Source organism: Diachasma alloeum, unplaced genomic scaffold (assembly GCF_001412515.2).
Source record: "Diachasma alloeum isolate Michigan unplaced genomic scaffold, Dall2.0 Dall_scaffold_00374, whole genome shotgun sequence".
Lineage (NCBI taxonomy): Eukaryota > Metazoa > Arthropoda > Insecta > Hymenoptera > Braconidae > Diachasma > Diachasma alloeum.
In genome coordinates this window covers 701,846-716,565 of record NW_021680513.1, presented here as the reverse complement: position 1 = coordinate 716,565, position 14,720 = coordinate 701,846, and the positions used below count along the sequence as shown (strand labels likewise).

Below are 14,720 nucleotides of genomic sequence, written 5' to 3'. Positions count from 1 at the left end.
TGACTGCGTCACAACGTTGCCCAGCCCCTCCCCACCACTTTTTGAGTCTAGCATTGAAGATATCACTAAAACATAAGAAAGAGAGAGTNTAATTTGATTACCGAATGGACTCATTGATTCCTTATTTATGTCACTATTTTAAAAAAATAAGATTTGAATTAAGATCAACTATTTTGTTATCAGTCATCCTAGAAGCATAATCACGGCGTCCGTCACGTTATATTCATTAACAAATAGTTGGATACAAAAACAATAGATAAATAATAGTAATAATAATATAAAAAAATAATATTATACAGTTTCAAATTTTTAGTTTCGATTCATTTTATTTATTATTATAATATTCCTCANTTTTGATAGTTAAATAAATAGTTTACGTGCTCTCCCGAAGCACTCAGTATTTTTCATTCAATATCAAATATTTCCTTATCCCAATTTTTCCACGAATGAGGATTCATCAATTATTCTTTGGATTATTAATTGGACTCTTTGGATTGCCCATCCGGGCTTCAGCTGTAAAACGTCNCCCCCCCCCTCTGCATCTCAGAGACAGGATGTATGAATATATTGGAGTTTCCTCGTGTCGCCACCGAAATGTATCTTTGTTTATTGACTCCTTTTTCTCAAGTCTCATAAGCAAAATTGAAGAGTATGTTGGACTACGAGGTTTCCCGTGCCNTCAAAACTTGGCGCTGTTTTCCTAGTGACATCTGGGAGGACATAACAGTTGCCTCGTGTATNTAATAATTTAATTTCCATTCTTTCATTAAATTCAATACTGCGTAGTTTGGGCACGTGTTCTTTTGGTGGACAATGACGTCTCATTTCAACTCTCAAATACAGAGCTCTATTCATCCGAGAAATAACATAAACAGTTTAAATAAACGAAAGAAATAAACCGAGTTAATATAAATATTGCAGGCCTGTTGATTTTCTGGCGTCGCCATAAACACATAAAATTCAGACGTAAACTTCTCGAGAAAGGTCCATGACTAATCCCAACAGATCTCCCTTTGTATCCTTTGTATTAAACCCAAGAACGTCATTTTCTGCCGGTCACACGTGCGTCCCAAATTCTAGAACGTGGATGGGGGTGGCTAGCAAAAGANCCCCCCCCCTGCATCTCATAGACAGGATGTATGACTATATTGGAGGTTCCCCGTGTCGGCACGGGAATCTATTTTTGTTTATTGACTCCTTTTTTCCGAGTCTCATAAGCAAAATTGATGAATATGTTGGACTACGAGATTTCCCGTGCAGGCACGGCAGTCTACCCGTGTTTATTAATCATTNAAAGAGTGGGAGTTATAGGACCCACGAAAGGGACGTTTTGAATAAGTTAAGTCAGTTCGACGAGTCCGGTTTTAGAGTGCAGATCTCCAAAATATAAATCAATGTCTAGTGAAAGTTAATACAGTTTTGATAGTTAAATAAATAGTTTACGTGCTCTCCCGAAGCACTCAGTATTTTTCATTCAATATCAAATATTTCCTTATCCCAATTTTTCCACGAATGAGGATTCATCAATTATTCTTTGGATTATTAATTGGACTCTTTGGATTGCCCATCCGGGCTTCAGCTGTAAAACGTCCCTGCCTTCCTTTTTTTCGCCGATTCAAAACTTGGCGCTGTTTTCCTAGTGACATCTGGGAGGACATAACAGTTGCCTCGTGTATGTGCGTTCGGCCTGATGTTTTGCTCAGTCGGTCAAAACTTTTCTTGGCCGATACGCTATCACGTATCTCGATAAATATTTAATATATATTGCACATTTAAATATTTATAACTCCAAACTCTACCTACCAGCCAATCGGAATTTAACGGGTAAAGACAGAAACATCATTAATTCATTTTTTATCACCCAGTCGGAAATAATCGGACTGTTTTACCAGGGTTGGACAGAACGATATCGATTTCGAGGAAAAATATCGATTCACACAATATATTGACCTAAAAATATCGATTCAAAAAATCGAGAATCGCTACGTTGACTGCTGACGAAATATGCCCCCGACCACTCTCGTTCCGTTGGGACAAAATGGTGGTTTGATAGGCGCAGCCCGTGAGTCGTGCCACTTGAATTCATATTTTCTTGAATAAATTGAAGATCGTTTGAAATTTTTGCAATTTGTAAATTGGCGAAATGAACGCCATCCCGGGGTCAATTGCGTTCGACGAGTACGGCAGGCCGTTCATCATCCTCAGGGACCAGGACAAGCAGAAAAGGCTCACCGGCAACGATGCAATAAAGGTGAGCCATCCCAGAAAAAATATAGTTGATATTGGGGATTAATCCAGTTTGTTAGGGATTTTTCAGTATTGTTTATTTAATATGTGATACATTTTTCAAGAAAAATCTAACGATTTCTTGTTGAGTTGGTGGATAAACGTAATTATTTGTTGTCGCCACGTGATGACGAGTCATGGCCGCCATTGTACTCCAAAAATCCAGAAATTTTCTCTTTTTATTCTCCGTTGATATTGTGAATTCACTAATTTACGGATTCGAGAAGCATTTCGAGAGATTTTTTTATTTTTTTTTCAGAATTAATTATTATTAGTTTGAAGGATTTATTTGATGCGCGTTTTGAGAGTGTGGAGTTTAATGGGAATTGTCTTGGGACAGTGCTTGAACGAATGGCATTGTGTCCATAAAAGGAAATCTACAACCTCTCCCACTCATTTTACAGATCTCTCCAGAAACTTCTGTACATTTTTTTTCTTCTGTTCATTATTGATTACTGTTTCTCAGAGGCAAGTGGAGTAAAATGGATACTTGAAATGTTGAAAAGAATTACATGTTGAATTATTACTGAAATCAGATCATTTTTTTCATCAGAAGTACAATTTTTTTCCCTCTGTGATGAGCCTAAACTGAGCTCAACTGATGTATGTGTTTCTGAATTATGAACATTGGAAAAAAAATACTTTTATATAGATATGAATCTATAGTAACTCTCGAATTGATTAAAAAATTTCTTATCTAATTTTATTCAATTTTCTGCGGTTGTGAGTGGTAACAGAAGATGGGTCAAAAATTTCATGCAAATTATTTTTGGAAATATCTTCAAATGGAGGGGTTTGTGAGGATTTACGACAAATACTCTTTCGTTGCTCCAAAGATATTCGAGACTTCGTAGGTGAATAAATTTCGAAGTTTCAATAATTTATTATTATTAATTATTATTAATGGATTCTATTCATCCATTAAATTTGAATTGAACAATTGCCCAATGACGAAAATCTTGCAATAGAGGACGGCGATGCTGAGGGCTTAGGACCCCTGATTTTATTTTTTGCAAAGTATAATCTCCTTGAGGAATCTGTACGGTAATCCGCAGGGCATGAATACTATGTTCATTTAATAATTCATGGGTTTGGAGATTCGGTACTCGTAGTGGGTCCTATGATTCAAAGATTATGAGATCCGAGGGCTCCAAAATGTTCAAAAACAACCTCTAATTATCCAAAGAAGCCAGTTCAATGTGACATTAAAATATCTACAAAGAAATCTTTCTGATTTTTTAATTCATCACTGGAGATTCTGACTTCGGTTTAATATAAAATTATTTCCAGATGCAGTGGTTTCAGGAGAAAATTTCATGGAATACAATGTAGATTTCCCAACCGTTTTCTTCTATCTTGCTTGAGACAAAATTATTTCCATACTGAGTGATTCCAGGAAAAATAGTAAAAAGACTGTCATTGTAGGATTTTTTATATTGTCGTTATTTTCTCAAAATGACTCTGACAAAGTCTCTTGACATTTTCTTTAAAAAATCACTTTTTGTCACCCAGTTTGCGAAGGCTCGCTCCACGCACACTACGCGTGATAAAAAGCCGCTCACGAACGTCGTGACAATAAATGTACTTCGTCACCGTGTCGAAAACAAATTTTCTTCACCACAGTGACGAAAAATATTATTTTTGCTTCAGAATGGAATCGTTCAAATTTAAGTTTGAGATTTTTTGTGTTAGGGGAGAGTGAGGCAAAATGAAACAACGGGGCAAAAAGAAACAGCGAATGAAAACATTACAGAATGAAAACTTATTATTCTCATCAGTACTCCCAAGAATTTAAAAAAGTTAATGAACAAAAAATTGAAAAAAAAAATTTTTTTGCTTGAATTGTGCCAAACAATCGTTTTTCGACTTTCATTTTACCCCACGTTTCATTTTGCCCCACTCTCCCCTATATCGACCCATTATGATCCAAAAAGTCCGAAAATTCAATTTTTAGAATTTAATCTGTCTTTTTTTTCAATGGTAGTTATTGTTCAGCCCTATCGATCGCCATTAATTAAAATTTAATTCATCGATTGACTTTTTTAATTTTGGAATGTTTTCGAAAATCAGTTGTCGCACGATAACTTAAGAAAATGTTCTGAATTGATTGAATGATGGCTTAAAAAATTTGTTTGGATGTCCCTTTGACCAAGTTCGAAGATGAAGGCGATAGCAATAATCGTTAGTTTGATTTATTCGAAAATGTTCAAAAATTTCGTATTTTTTGAAAATCAGAATTCCGGGGATGTCGTTGAATATCATGCTTCGAATGAATGCAATCATAGCTTAAAATGGTTGTTTCAATGCCATTAAGTCGAAGTTAAAAGATGATTACGATAGCGACATTGGTTGATTTGTTTTTTATGATGATTGTTGAATATTTTGAATTTTTCATGAATTTCCCTGAAGTGAACTTTCTGATGGTTTCTTCAAAAGTGATGTTTCAAACTCATTTAAGTATGTGTAAATGAAATTTTTCTATTAACATTTTATCGAAGAACTGACAGCAGAGATAGAACTGTACAAAAGACAATCGGTTGTATAGAAGAAAGGGATAATAAGAATAATGATGCTGATAACAGTCAACTAAGTTGAAAATCTGAGAAAATTAGTTAACAGGAAATCTTATACAATGTAATAAAATGAAATAAATGAATTATACATGATAAAAGGAAATGGAGCGCAAAATAACTATTCGGAAGAATATTGCGAATTTATTAGCAAAAATGCCTATACTATATACAATACAAGAGCAATTTCCTACTTGTTTCAAGGAAATGTTCATTCTTTCATTCTCCCCAAGTACATCAATAGTGAAAGTGGAAGCTTTTTCATTTAACATAATTCCCAAATTGTGATTTTTTTAGAGAACATGTCAAGACGCCTTTTTTTTACGAAACTTTCTTCAGTAAAAAACGCTATTTGCATTTTCCCCTGAAAGTCGTGGTTGCCGATCAAAATCCGTAATCCTCAAAATACCACATTTAACATATGACATTTCACCATCGAATTATAGAATTAACCGGATTCTTCTCAATTTTTCATCCTCCAGTCTCACATTTATGCCGCTCGCAGCATCGCCAGTACCCTGCGAACCTCCCTCGGTCCAAAGGGTCTCGATAAATTGATGGTCAGTCCCGATGGTGACATAACAGTCACCAACGATGGAGCGACGATCCTCAAGAAAATGGACGTCGACCACGAGATAGCTAAACTCATGGTTCAGCTCTCGCAGTCTCAGGACGATGAAATTGGGGATGGAACCACTGGGGTCGTGGTCCTGGCTGGAGCTCTGCTGGAACAGGCTGAATCGCTGCTGGACAAAGGCATCCACCCCATTAGAATCGCTGATGGATACGAATTAGCGGCGCAATGTGCCGTTAAGCACTTGAGCACCATCGCTGAATCTTTTCCAGTGAATCCTGATGATTTGGAGCCCCTCATCAAGACGGCTATGACTACTCTTGGGTCTAAAATGTAATTGAACCACATCATAACTTTAATTCACTGATCTCATTCCTTTAATTATGATTTTATCCCCTGACGGAATAATTTCAGAGGGAAAGTTCTTGAGATTTTGTTTATTAGATTAAGCCAGGGTGAACAGGCCAATTGCTGGGTGGTTAAGGGAAATTTGAGTTTCATTGGTATTACCTAAATGGATATGATGGCTTCCATACCTTCAAGAATGTTTTAATTAGCAGAAAAAAATTATTTAAAGTGGAAATATCAAAACAAAGAACAATTGAATCAAGAAATAGTTGAATGCAGCCGAAACCCTAATTTCTGGACAACTGGGCCATATATTTTTTTATTTATTAAATATCGATCAATAGAAAAAATAATTGATCATATGATTATACACGAGTAATATTATTGAAAGATGAAATAATCAGTACAGTTCTCATTTTATGAAATATTCAATGCAAGTTAAAATCGTCCAGAAACTAACCCCCGTCCAGAAATTGACCTGTTTACCCTACCAAAAGATCTCTTAACGAATGCAAGCCTAATGATGAGTCATTTTAGCCGATACTGTCGAGAAAATTCGTATTCAGCTGAAGACATTCTCAACATTTTCCTCTGGAATCTTTCATTATCGGGATAATTTTATATCCGATAGTATGGCAAAATCATTTGTCACATAACAATTCATATATCAATTTTTCTTGTATTGTTTATGTAAAGTAGTGGACATTTTCTACATTTTCCTTTGAAGTCATTCATTATCACGATAGTTTTAGATGTAATAACATAGAAATGTACAGGTAAAAAAGTAAAAGTTGTATCTACAACAATATTGTTCATCTATTTCTAAAACAAAAAGATTGGCCAGAAAATGTCCAGAGATTTTTTTACAAAGTATCGTGACTTATGAAATTAAATTCATTTGATCCCAGACTCAATGCACCACTTGAAAAAAATTGATATTTGAACTATTGTGTCACCTATAACTTTTTTCATATTATTCGACCAGAAATTATCTCAATGAGGATAATTGCATCATAAATAAAGATGTTCCATTTAACTTATTATATTATATTTTGTTACCTCATCGAAGAAATAATTATTTTGTATCCATTATTCCATTTTGTAAAAGGCCTCGTCCAACAGGTCAACAAAAATAGTGGAATTTCGTTTATGATTTTATTCAAGTCATTTCAATCACGATGAAGGACTGCCCAATGACGAAAGTTTTGCGATAGAGGAGGGCGGTGCTGGATGCGCTGGACCTCTGATTTTACTATCTGCAAAGTATAATCTCCCCCTGAAATCCCCAGCGGAATTCTCGGGGCGTGAATACAAAATAAAGTTTCTAAATCTTGGCTTCAGAGATTCAGTACTCGCAGTGGCTCCAGTGATCCAAAGATTATGAGATCCGAGGGCTCTAAAAACCTTTAAACCGATTTTTGATTAGTCAAAATCAAATTTATAATGTTATAATTTTTATACATAGTATCCTGAGCTACAGAAAGGTCTCGACAATGCTGAATTTATTTGGTCCAGGGTTAATGGGCAATTAGAAACAATTGAATATTTGAATTATTGTGTAGTCAGTGGTTTTCCATGTTATTAGGTGTGAAATTATCTCAATAATGAGTTATTGAATGAGGATGATCGCATCACAAACAAAAATGTTCACCTTATTCGATTTTGGTTCTTAACTGATGACATAATCCTTTGAGGTCCGGTTGCACCAAGCCGAGTTAAGAAAATCTTCATTTAAGTATCGGAATAAATAACAATAATCTTTCGATCAATTTTCACCGAAAGTTCATCGAAAGTATTTCACCAAAAAACGTTGTGTATCGATATATCATCACTAGTTGCCAATAATACCATGAATTATGAAGTATTTAGTCGATAATCGTAACCGAATGGCTGGCTGAAAGTATTTTACGACAAAATCCAAAATTGCTCCAACTGTGGAATAAATTTAATGAAAACATAAATTTATTCTGACGATTTATTTGCCTAACAGGGCTGGGCGCAATTGGTCCTAAAAGTACATGATTTAAGTAATCATGGATTGATTGTGATACTTTCATCATTTCAGCATCAATAAATGCCACAGACAAATGGCAGAAATCGCCGTAAATGCCGTGATAGCAGTGGCAGACCTCGAGAAACGAGACGTCAACTTCGAGTTGATAAAACTTGAAGGCAAGGTTGGTGGAAGACTGGAAGATACTGTTCTCGTTCGTGGAGTGGTTGTGGACAAGGACTTCAGTCACCCCCAGATGCCCAAGGTGATTATTAATTACACTGCTCAATCAATTCAGTACTGGATCGGTAAAGAATGACAGATGAAACATATCTTTCACATCCCCGAACTTCCACATCAATAATTCTTTATCTGACAAATGCAAATCTACAGTTGCAAGGAGAATTCCAGGAAGAAATGTCAATGTTCTTCCTGCTCAGACACCTTGCTAGACAAACGCAATAATTGTTTATCCAATTTGATTCGATCAGGATCAAGCGCAAGAACTTTTGCTGCTACAGTTCTCTGAAAAAAATTATTCGAGCGTTTTGTTTTTTCTTTATAAATTATTACAGCAGTACTAATGGTTGGTTATTTCGATTCAGAGACTGCAAGATGTCAAATTGGCCATCTTGACTTGTCCATTCGAGCCACCGAAGCCCAAGACCAAGCATAAGCTTGATGTCACTTCGGTCGAGGACTACAGAAAGCTTCGAGAATACGAGAAGGAAAAATTCACCGAGATGGTGGACAAGGTCAAGGCTGCTGGAGCGACATTAGCCATTTGCCAGTGGGGCTTTGATGATGAGGCTAATCATCTTCTTCTTCAGAAGCAACTCCCGGCTGTTAGGTGGGTCGGTGGCCCTGAAATCGAGGTAAAAAAGCTCATTTGCTGTCAATTTTTGAACATTTGATTAAATATTCATTGATTCGGACAATTAATGATGTGAGAAAAAAATGTCAGGAGAATTTCCTATTGCAATTTATGGAGCTGTGAAGAAAATCTCTGACATAAATTTCAAGAATCACTCGCATCAAATGAATAAATAATTGGGGTTTTGCATTATTTTTTTTAGTGCTGACCATCAAAACTTAATGAAAAGTATTGGATACCTATTTTTTATTTGGATAAATAATGAAAAATCATTAATATATGGGCGAATGAAAATGTCTGCATACATTTCTTTGATTTTCTGTAATTTCTGGATTTTTCATGATTTTCATGATTTTCCGAAATAAAAATAATGCGTGTCTAATATTTTTCAACCAATTTCTGTATTCATCATTTGATTTAATGAAAGGATTAATGTACCAACAAGTCACTTTATTCAGTCAATTACAATAATGATGAACGATTGCCCAATGATGAAAATTTTGCGATAGAGGAGGGCGATGCTGGCCGCTCTGGACCCCTGATTTCACTATTTACAAACTACGATCTCCCTCTGGAATCCCCAGTGGAATTCTCAGGGCGTGAATACAAAGTAAAATTTTTAAATCTCGGATTCAAAGATTCAGCACTCGTAGTGGCTCCAGTGATCCAAAGATTATGAGATCCGAGGGCTCTAAATACATTCAAACTCATTTTTGATTATTTAAAATTACATTTATGATGTTATATTGGACTAATCGAAATTCGTGGGAGTTTTAGCTCATCGCCATTGCCACCGGTGGCAGAATCGTCCCCAGGTTTGAGGAGTTGACCCCAGACAAACTTGGATACGCTGGTGTCGTCAGGGAGATGTCATTCGGTACCACCAAGGACAAAATGTTGCTCATTGAAGACTGCAAGAACTCGAGAGCTGTAACGATCTTCATCCGAGGTGGAAATCAAATGGTAATAGTATATTTCGTCACTAGGCCGAAAGAAACTTTTCTGGCGAATATGAGTTTGCAGCCCGAGCCGAAGGCGAGGGCTGCAATTATATGAGCTAGAAAAGTTTTTTTTGGCCGTATGACGAACAGTATTTTTTGTTATGACGGCCGTAGGGAGAGATTCACGGACGCGGAGCGTCCGTGAAGCGCTGCCTCAAGGCCGGAATGACAAAAATAATTTGTATCTCTCTATATTATCAAAATCCAAATCGGCTTCTGGTGATGAAAATTTGGTACTCGAAATTAAGATTCCAAAATTAAGGATAAGAATAAGGGTCATAGAGGTTAAAATAAGGGTCAGACTTAAGGCCCGGGTGTACTATCTTTCGAACGTTACCTCGACGTTTTTTGTCATCTTTCGTCATCTGAAATTGGCAATTAAGTCCTGCATCATGCAGAAGTTTTGAAAAATTATGAATAAATAATCCAAAAAAAGTAGAAAAAATTCTTAACTGTCACTTCCCATGAAGAGTTAGTGTTTTGTTAGCCACCATGGAAAATGGCGGCTAATAGATAATTTGTAACAGCGAATCACATATTTGTAATTTTCACTTTTTTCAACTCATTCTGAATCTCAATTAAAAACGCTCTTTGAAAAAGTTCAGAATTTTTTTTTTTTTTTAACATTCTATCATAATTTTTGGGAATTTCTACATGGTGTAACACTGAATTGACAATTTTGGATTACGAAAGATAAAAAAAATCCAGATAACATTCGAAAGATAGTACACCCGGGCCTTAAAGTCCTAAAGTAAAGGGGGTTATATGGGGGTTGGCGAGCGGAGCGAGTAGGGGGCCCCCTAGTTCTACAATAAAAATAGACTGAAAATTGGTTTACTGCAAGGAGAATTCCAGGACAAAATGTCAATGTTTGTTCTGGTCAGACACCATGCAAAATTAACGCGATAATTGTTTATTCCAATTTGATTCAATCATCAGGATCAAAATCGAGAACTTTTACTGCTACAGTCTTTCCAGAAACACTGGAAAAAATCCTAAATCATGAACCATAACGAATCTACTGTTTTTAAGAAATAGAAAGAGTTGAATTGAACAACAAAAAAATGTCCCATAACTTAAAAAAAACATCATCTTATTAAGTCATTAACGAAGCTATAAAAGTAGATGATAAATTTTCATTTAAAGTGAGTTTTCAGATATTTTCTAATCCAACAGAGGTAACGAAACTTTTATGGAAGCCTTTTCATGACTCTAATTTTAACTTCCTAAGGTGTTCCAATGAAATTTATCTCTCTCGTCTTTCAATTTTAAATAGCTTATTGAATTTGCATAGATAGCCGTGTATGGTTTAGGAGTAAGAAGTTTTTCCAATTTAGCCTTCGAAAAATGGAAAATCTCATGTATATAGATAAAACTATTTTTATTTACTCGTGACAATAATTTTCTTACAAATAATCTTTCTATAATGCTTTTCACGATTCCTCGTCTGGGAATTCGTATTGTATACTTCCCAAACTCGAAAACTTGTAAATTAGAAGATGGGATGTGACCATGACTTGTGGCGTGGCACAATAGTCATTTTTGCTTCCGAATGGAAGCATTGGAATCGTTCTATTTTTAGATTCTCTAATTTCGCTTGGAAATGATGTAGAATGGTCTAAAACGTAAAAATACCAAGTTTGTCCATCTTGTGTGTATGTCCGGGTGTCCACCTGGTGGTCAACTTTTAGAAAATTGAATAATTAAAGGACTAAAATGATTTCAAAAAATCAGAAATTTTGTCAGATTATAGGTATTAACTTGAAATTTGGCATGCAGTTTCCTCGTTGCACCAGAATGTTTCGTATTAATACCATAACAAATACGCACTCATACGCAGAAAAAATACGAGAAAAATTACTCTGCTAGGACGGTAAAATGATTTGATTTTGACGAACCAGAAAAAATTTACGTGCCAGCATTCGGAATACAATAATCTTTCGCGGTAAATCCGAGAAAAATACTTGAAGCACGGCAAAAATTTCGGGGCTCGCACGTGAAATTTTTCGGGTCCGTCAACATGAATCCATTTTGCCATCCTAACACAGTGATTTTTCTGGTATTTCTTTCGCCGTGCATACCCATTTGACGTAGGAAAAATACCCGCAATATTGCAACTGTTAGGATAAAGTGAAAAAATTCGCATAAAAAAGTGAACAAAAAATGAAATTTAAAAAAAGTGAACGACCATCATGAACAAATAACTAAAAATTGGAATCAAGAGTCACTATAAACAAATAAGGATTTGAAATTAATTTAGGAGTCTTGGAAGGAACGACTTTATCTGGTCAGGTTTCTCCCCTTAGGTTTTTCGCAAACCTTTAAAAAACCAAATCAAATGCGATACAGAAGGTTGCAGAGTTTGGAGGAGGGTGAGAAAGACACTAATTACAAAAATGGGATGAAATATCTGAAAGTGAAAATAAAACATTATTATGCTGAAACCATTCGGAAGCATACCATAAATTTAGTGATGACGAGGGAAGCATTAAAATATCACTCAGTGACATGCTCACCATCATATGCTCGCTGCCCCCTACTTGTTTGGTCATATGACACGATCTCAAAAATTACGGTCACTTTGTATTTCTCCTAATCACTCAATAATCATTCATTACAGATCGTCGAAGAGGCAAAGAGATCCCTCCACGATGCCCTCTGCGCAGTCCGCAATCTGGTCACCGACGAGAGGATCGTCTACGGTGGTGGTGCATCTGAAATTTCCTGCGCAATTGCTTGTGCAGCACAGGCAGATAGCATCAGCTCCCTGGAGCAATACGCCTTCCGTGCATTCGCCGAAGCGCTCGACGCCATCCCCATGGCACTCGCTGAGAATGCCGGTCTCTCCTCAGTCGATGCTCTGGCCGAGGCCAAGGCCCTTCAGCTCTCTGAAAAGAACTCAGCCCTTGGCATTGACTGCATGAACCGTGGCACCTGCGACATGAAGGTTCAGAATGTCATTGAATCCCTCAAGAGTAAAACTCAACAGATTCTCCTCGCCACTCAGCTCGTCAAAATGATCCTCAAGATCGATGACATTCGTTCACCGGCTGATCCCTCAGATTACTAATTTATAAGATCAATTTTCGTTTTTTCTACAAATCGCTTCATTCACGTTTACAAAATTTTTAATCGTTTTTCATTACAAAAACACCACAATCTGGTGTGACTTGTGAAAATGTCACACAAACGCTTATTTATAAGGCAAATAAAGAATTGTATTACTAAAATAACCAATGACTGATCTTTGTTGTTTTTTATTGGTGTCGAATGGGAGTCTCATGATGAGAATTTCGAATTTCCAAATTAGGGCAATTCACTAGCGAAAATTTTTCCATATGTAATGATGTTCATTCACGATTAACTGAACTTTTTTGACCCAGAGAGATTTCTAAATTGTAAAACGAAACATGGCAAGTACATTTATCTTGATAAAAATGGAGTCACATAAATAATGAGTGATTTTTATGGGAATTGTCGAGAGATTTTTTTGTAGGAAATCTTCCGAAGCACAAAAAAAATCAGTAAAGTCGTGATTTTCTATAGCGTTTCACATCTGTGACGTCACAGGATATTGTCTGATAGGATTTTAGAGTAGGAAGGAGCAAAACCAGGATGATCCTCACTATAAGTTCAGTAATAAAGCGGTGAAAAGGTTTAAGTGGACTTGGCTCTTAGCTGAGTTTTTGAAGAATATCTCCCAACCTAAGGGAGATGGATTAATTTTCGTAGTTCTCAATTCACTCTTCCAAAAAGGTTATAAGAAAAATTTTACTATCTGCCTTCCCTAACTAGATTCCAAGATATTCATTGAAAACTGATCAATAGTCAAAATCGGCTAGAATTGTTTTACTGTTACACTAAAGAGTTGATCAAAAAATCTTTCATATTTTTTTCTTAAAATCTTCATTCCCGAAAGAAATATTCAAATAACCAAAATCTTATTGAGGTCATTCTATCTCTACTGAAACACCCTTGCATTATGGATTAATCGATTCTCCTAGGTAAATTAATTTTACACTTGAATACTTCACTACTGAGTGAAAAATTCTGCATCATTATAAGATAATTGTCTTATAATGAAATCTTTCCCTTAAGTGGAAAAGATTTGAAAGTAGCTCCTGGGGCATGCATTCGAGAGCTCATAATAATAACACGGTTCGATAAAATTCGGACGTCGTTGAGCACAAAAACGATACTGACACCATTTTATAGATACTTTGATGCTGATTTCAAATTTCTTTTGGAAAATTTTTCCAGAACGTCTAGTTTTTGTAGAAAAAAAATGTTGGAGTGTTGAAAAATGACTGAAAAGGGCAATTTAAAAAATTTATAAAAAAAATAATTTGGACGTAGTTTTTTCCAGAAAAAATACAATGAATTAATGAAAATGCAATTTGTTTAGTGTATTCCGGTTCCTCCCAATTGGTTAAGTCGAAGCGAGTGAAAAAAATCTCGAAAAACTCCAAATTTCATGATTTTTCTTGTAACGTTAAATGATTGGAAGTTGGTTGTGCACACTTTGATGCACGCCAATCTCAAATCTATCTACACACGTGCGTTAACCTTGTCCGTTAATCTCTTTATTTTTCCACTTTATTTCAGCAACTAAACCTCTCAACAATTGAGGGTGACTTCTCATAAGGGCAATTAATCGGTTACCTTGCAGGAAAGGCATCTTCAAACTTCATGTTAAGTCAAGTGGAAGATAACACACAGGTGTAGATAGATTTGAAATTGGCATGCATCAAAGTGTGGGCAACCAACTTCCGATTTTTTGATTTAGCAAGAAAAATCATGAAATTTGAATTTTTTCAGGATTTTTTGCACTTGTTTCGACTTAACCCATTGGGATAAAATCGAATCTAAAATCTAAAAAACTAAACAAATCGCATTTTCATTAATTCATAGTGTTTTACTGGGAAAAACTATGTTCAACATAATTTTTTTAGCCATTTTTCAACATTTCAACATTTCTTTTCTCGAAAACCAAACGCGCTAGAAAAATTTCCCATAAGAAATTAAAAATCAGCATTAAAATATTTATAAGATGGGGTCAATTTTGTTTTCGAAG

General features: G+C 35.7%; 1 protein-coding gene across 1 annotated transcript; it reads left to right on the top strand.

Moving 5' to 3' along the window:
• The first annotated feature begins 1,984 nt into the window (after positions 1-1,984).
• Positions 1,985-12,883, top strand: LOC107041735 (T-complex protein 1 subunit epsilon). Its single transcript, XM_015262446.2, has 6 exons — positions 1,985-2,251; positions 5,339-5,763; positions 7,844-8,036; positions 8,377-8,646; positions 9,423-9,608; positions 12,267-12,883. Exons 1-6 carry the CDS (start codon positions 2,144-2,146, stop codon positions 12,714-12,716), a joined length of 1,632 nt encoding a protein of 543 aa, XP_015117932.1. The 5' UTR covers positions 1,985-2,143; the 3' UTR covers positions 12,717-12,883.
• The last annotated feature ends 1,837 nt before the right edge of the window (positions 12,884-14,720 follow it).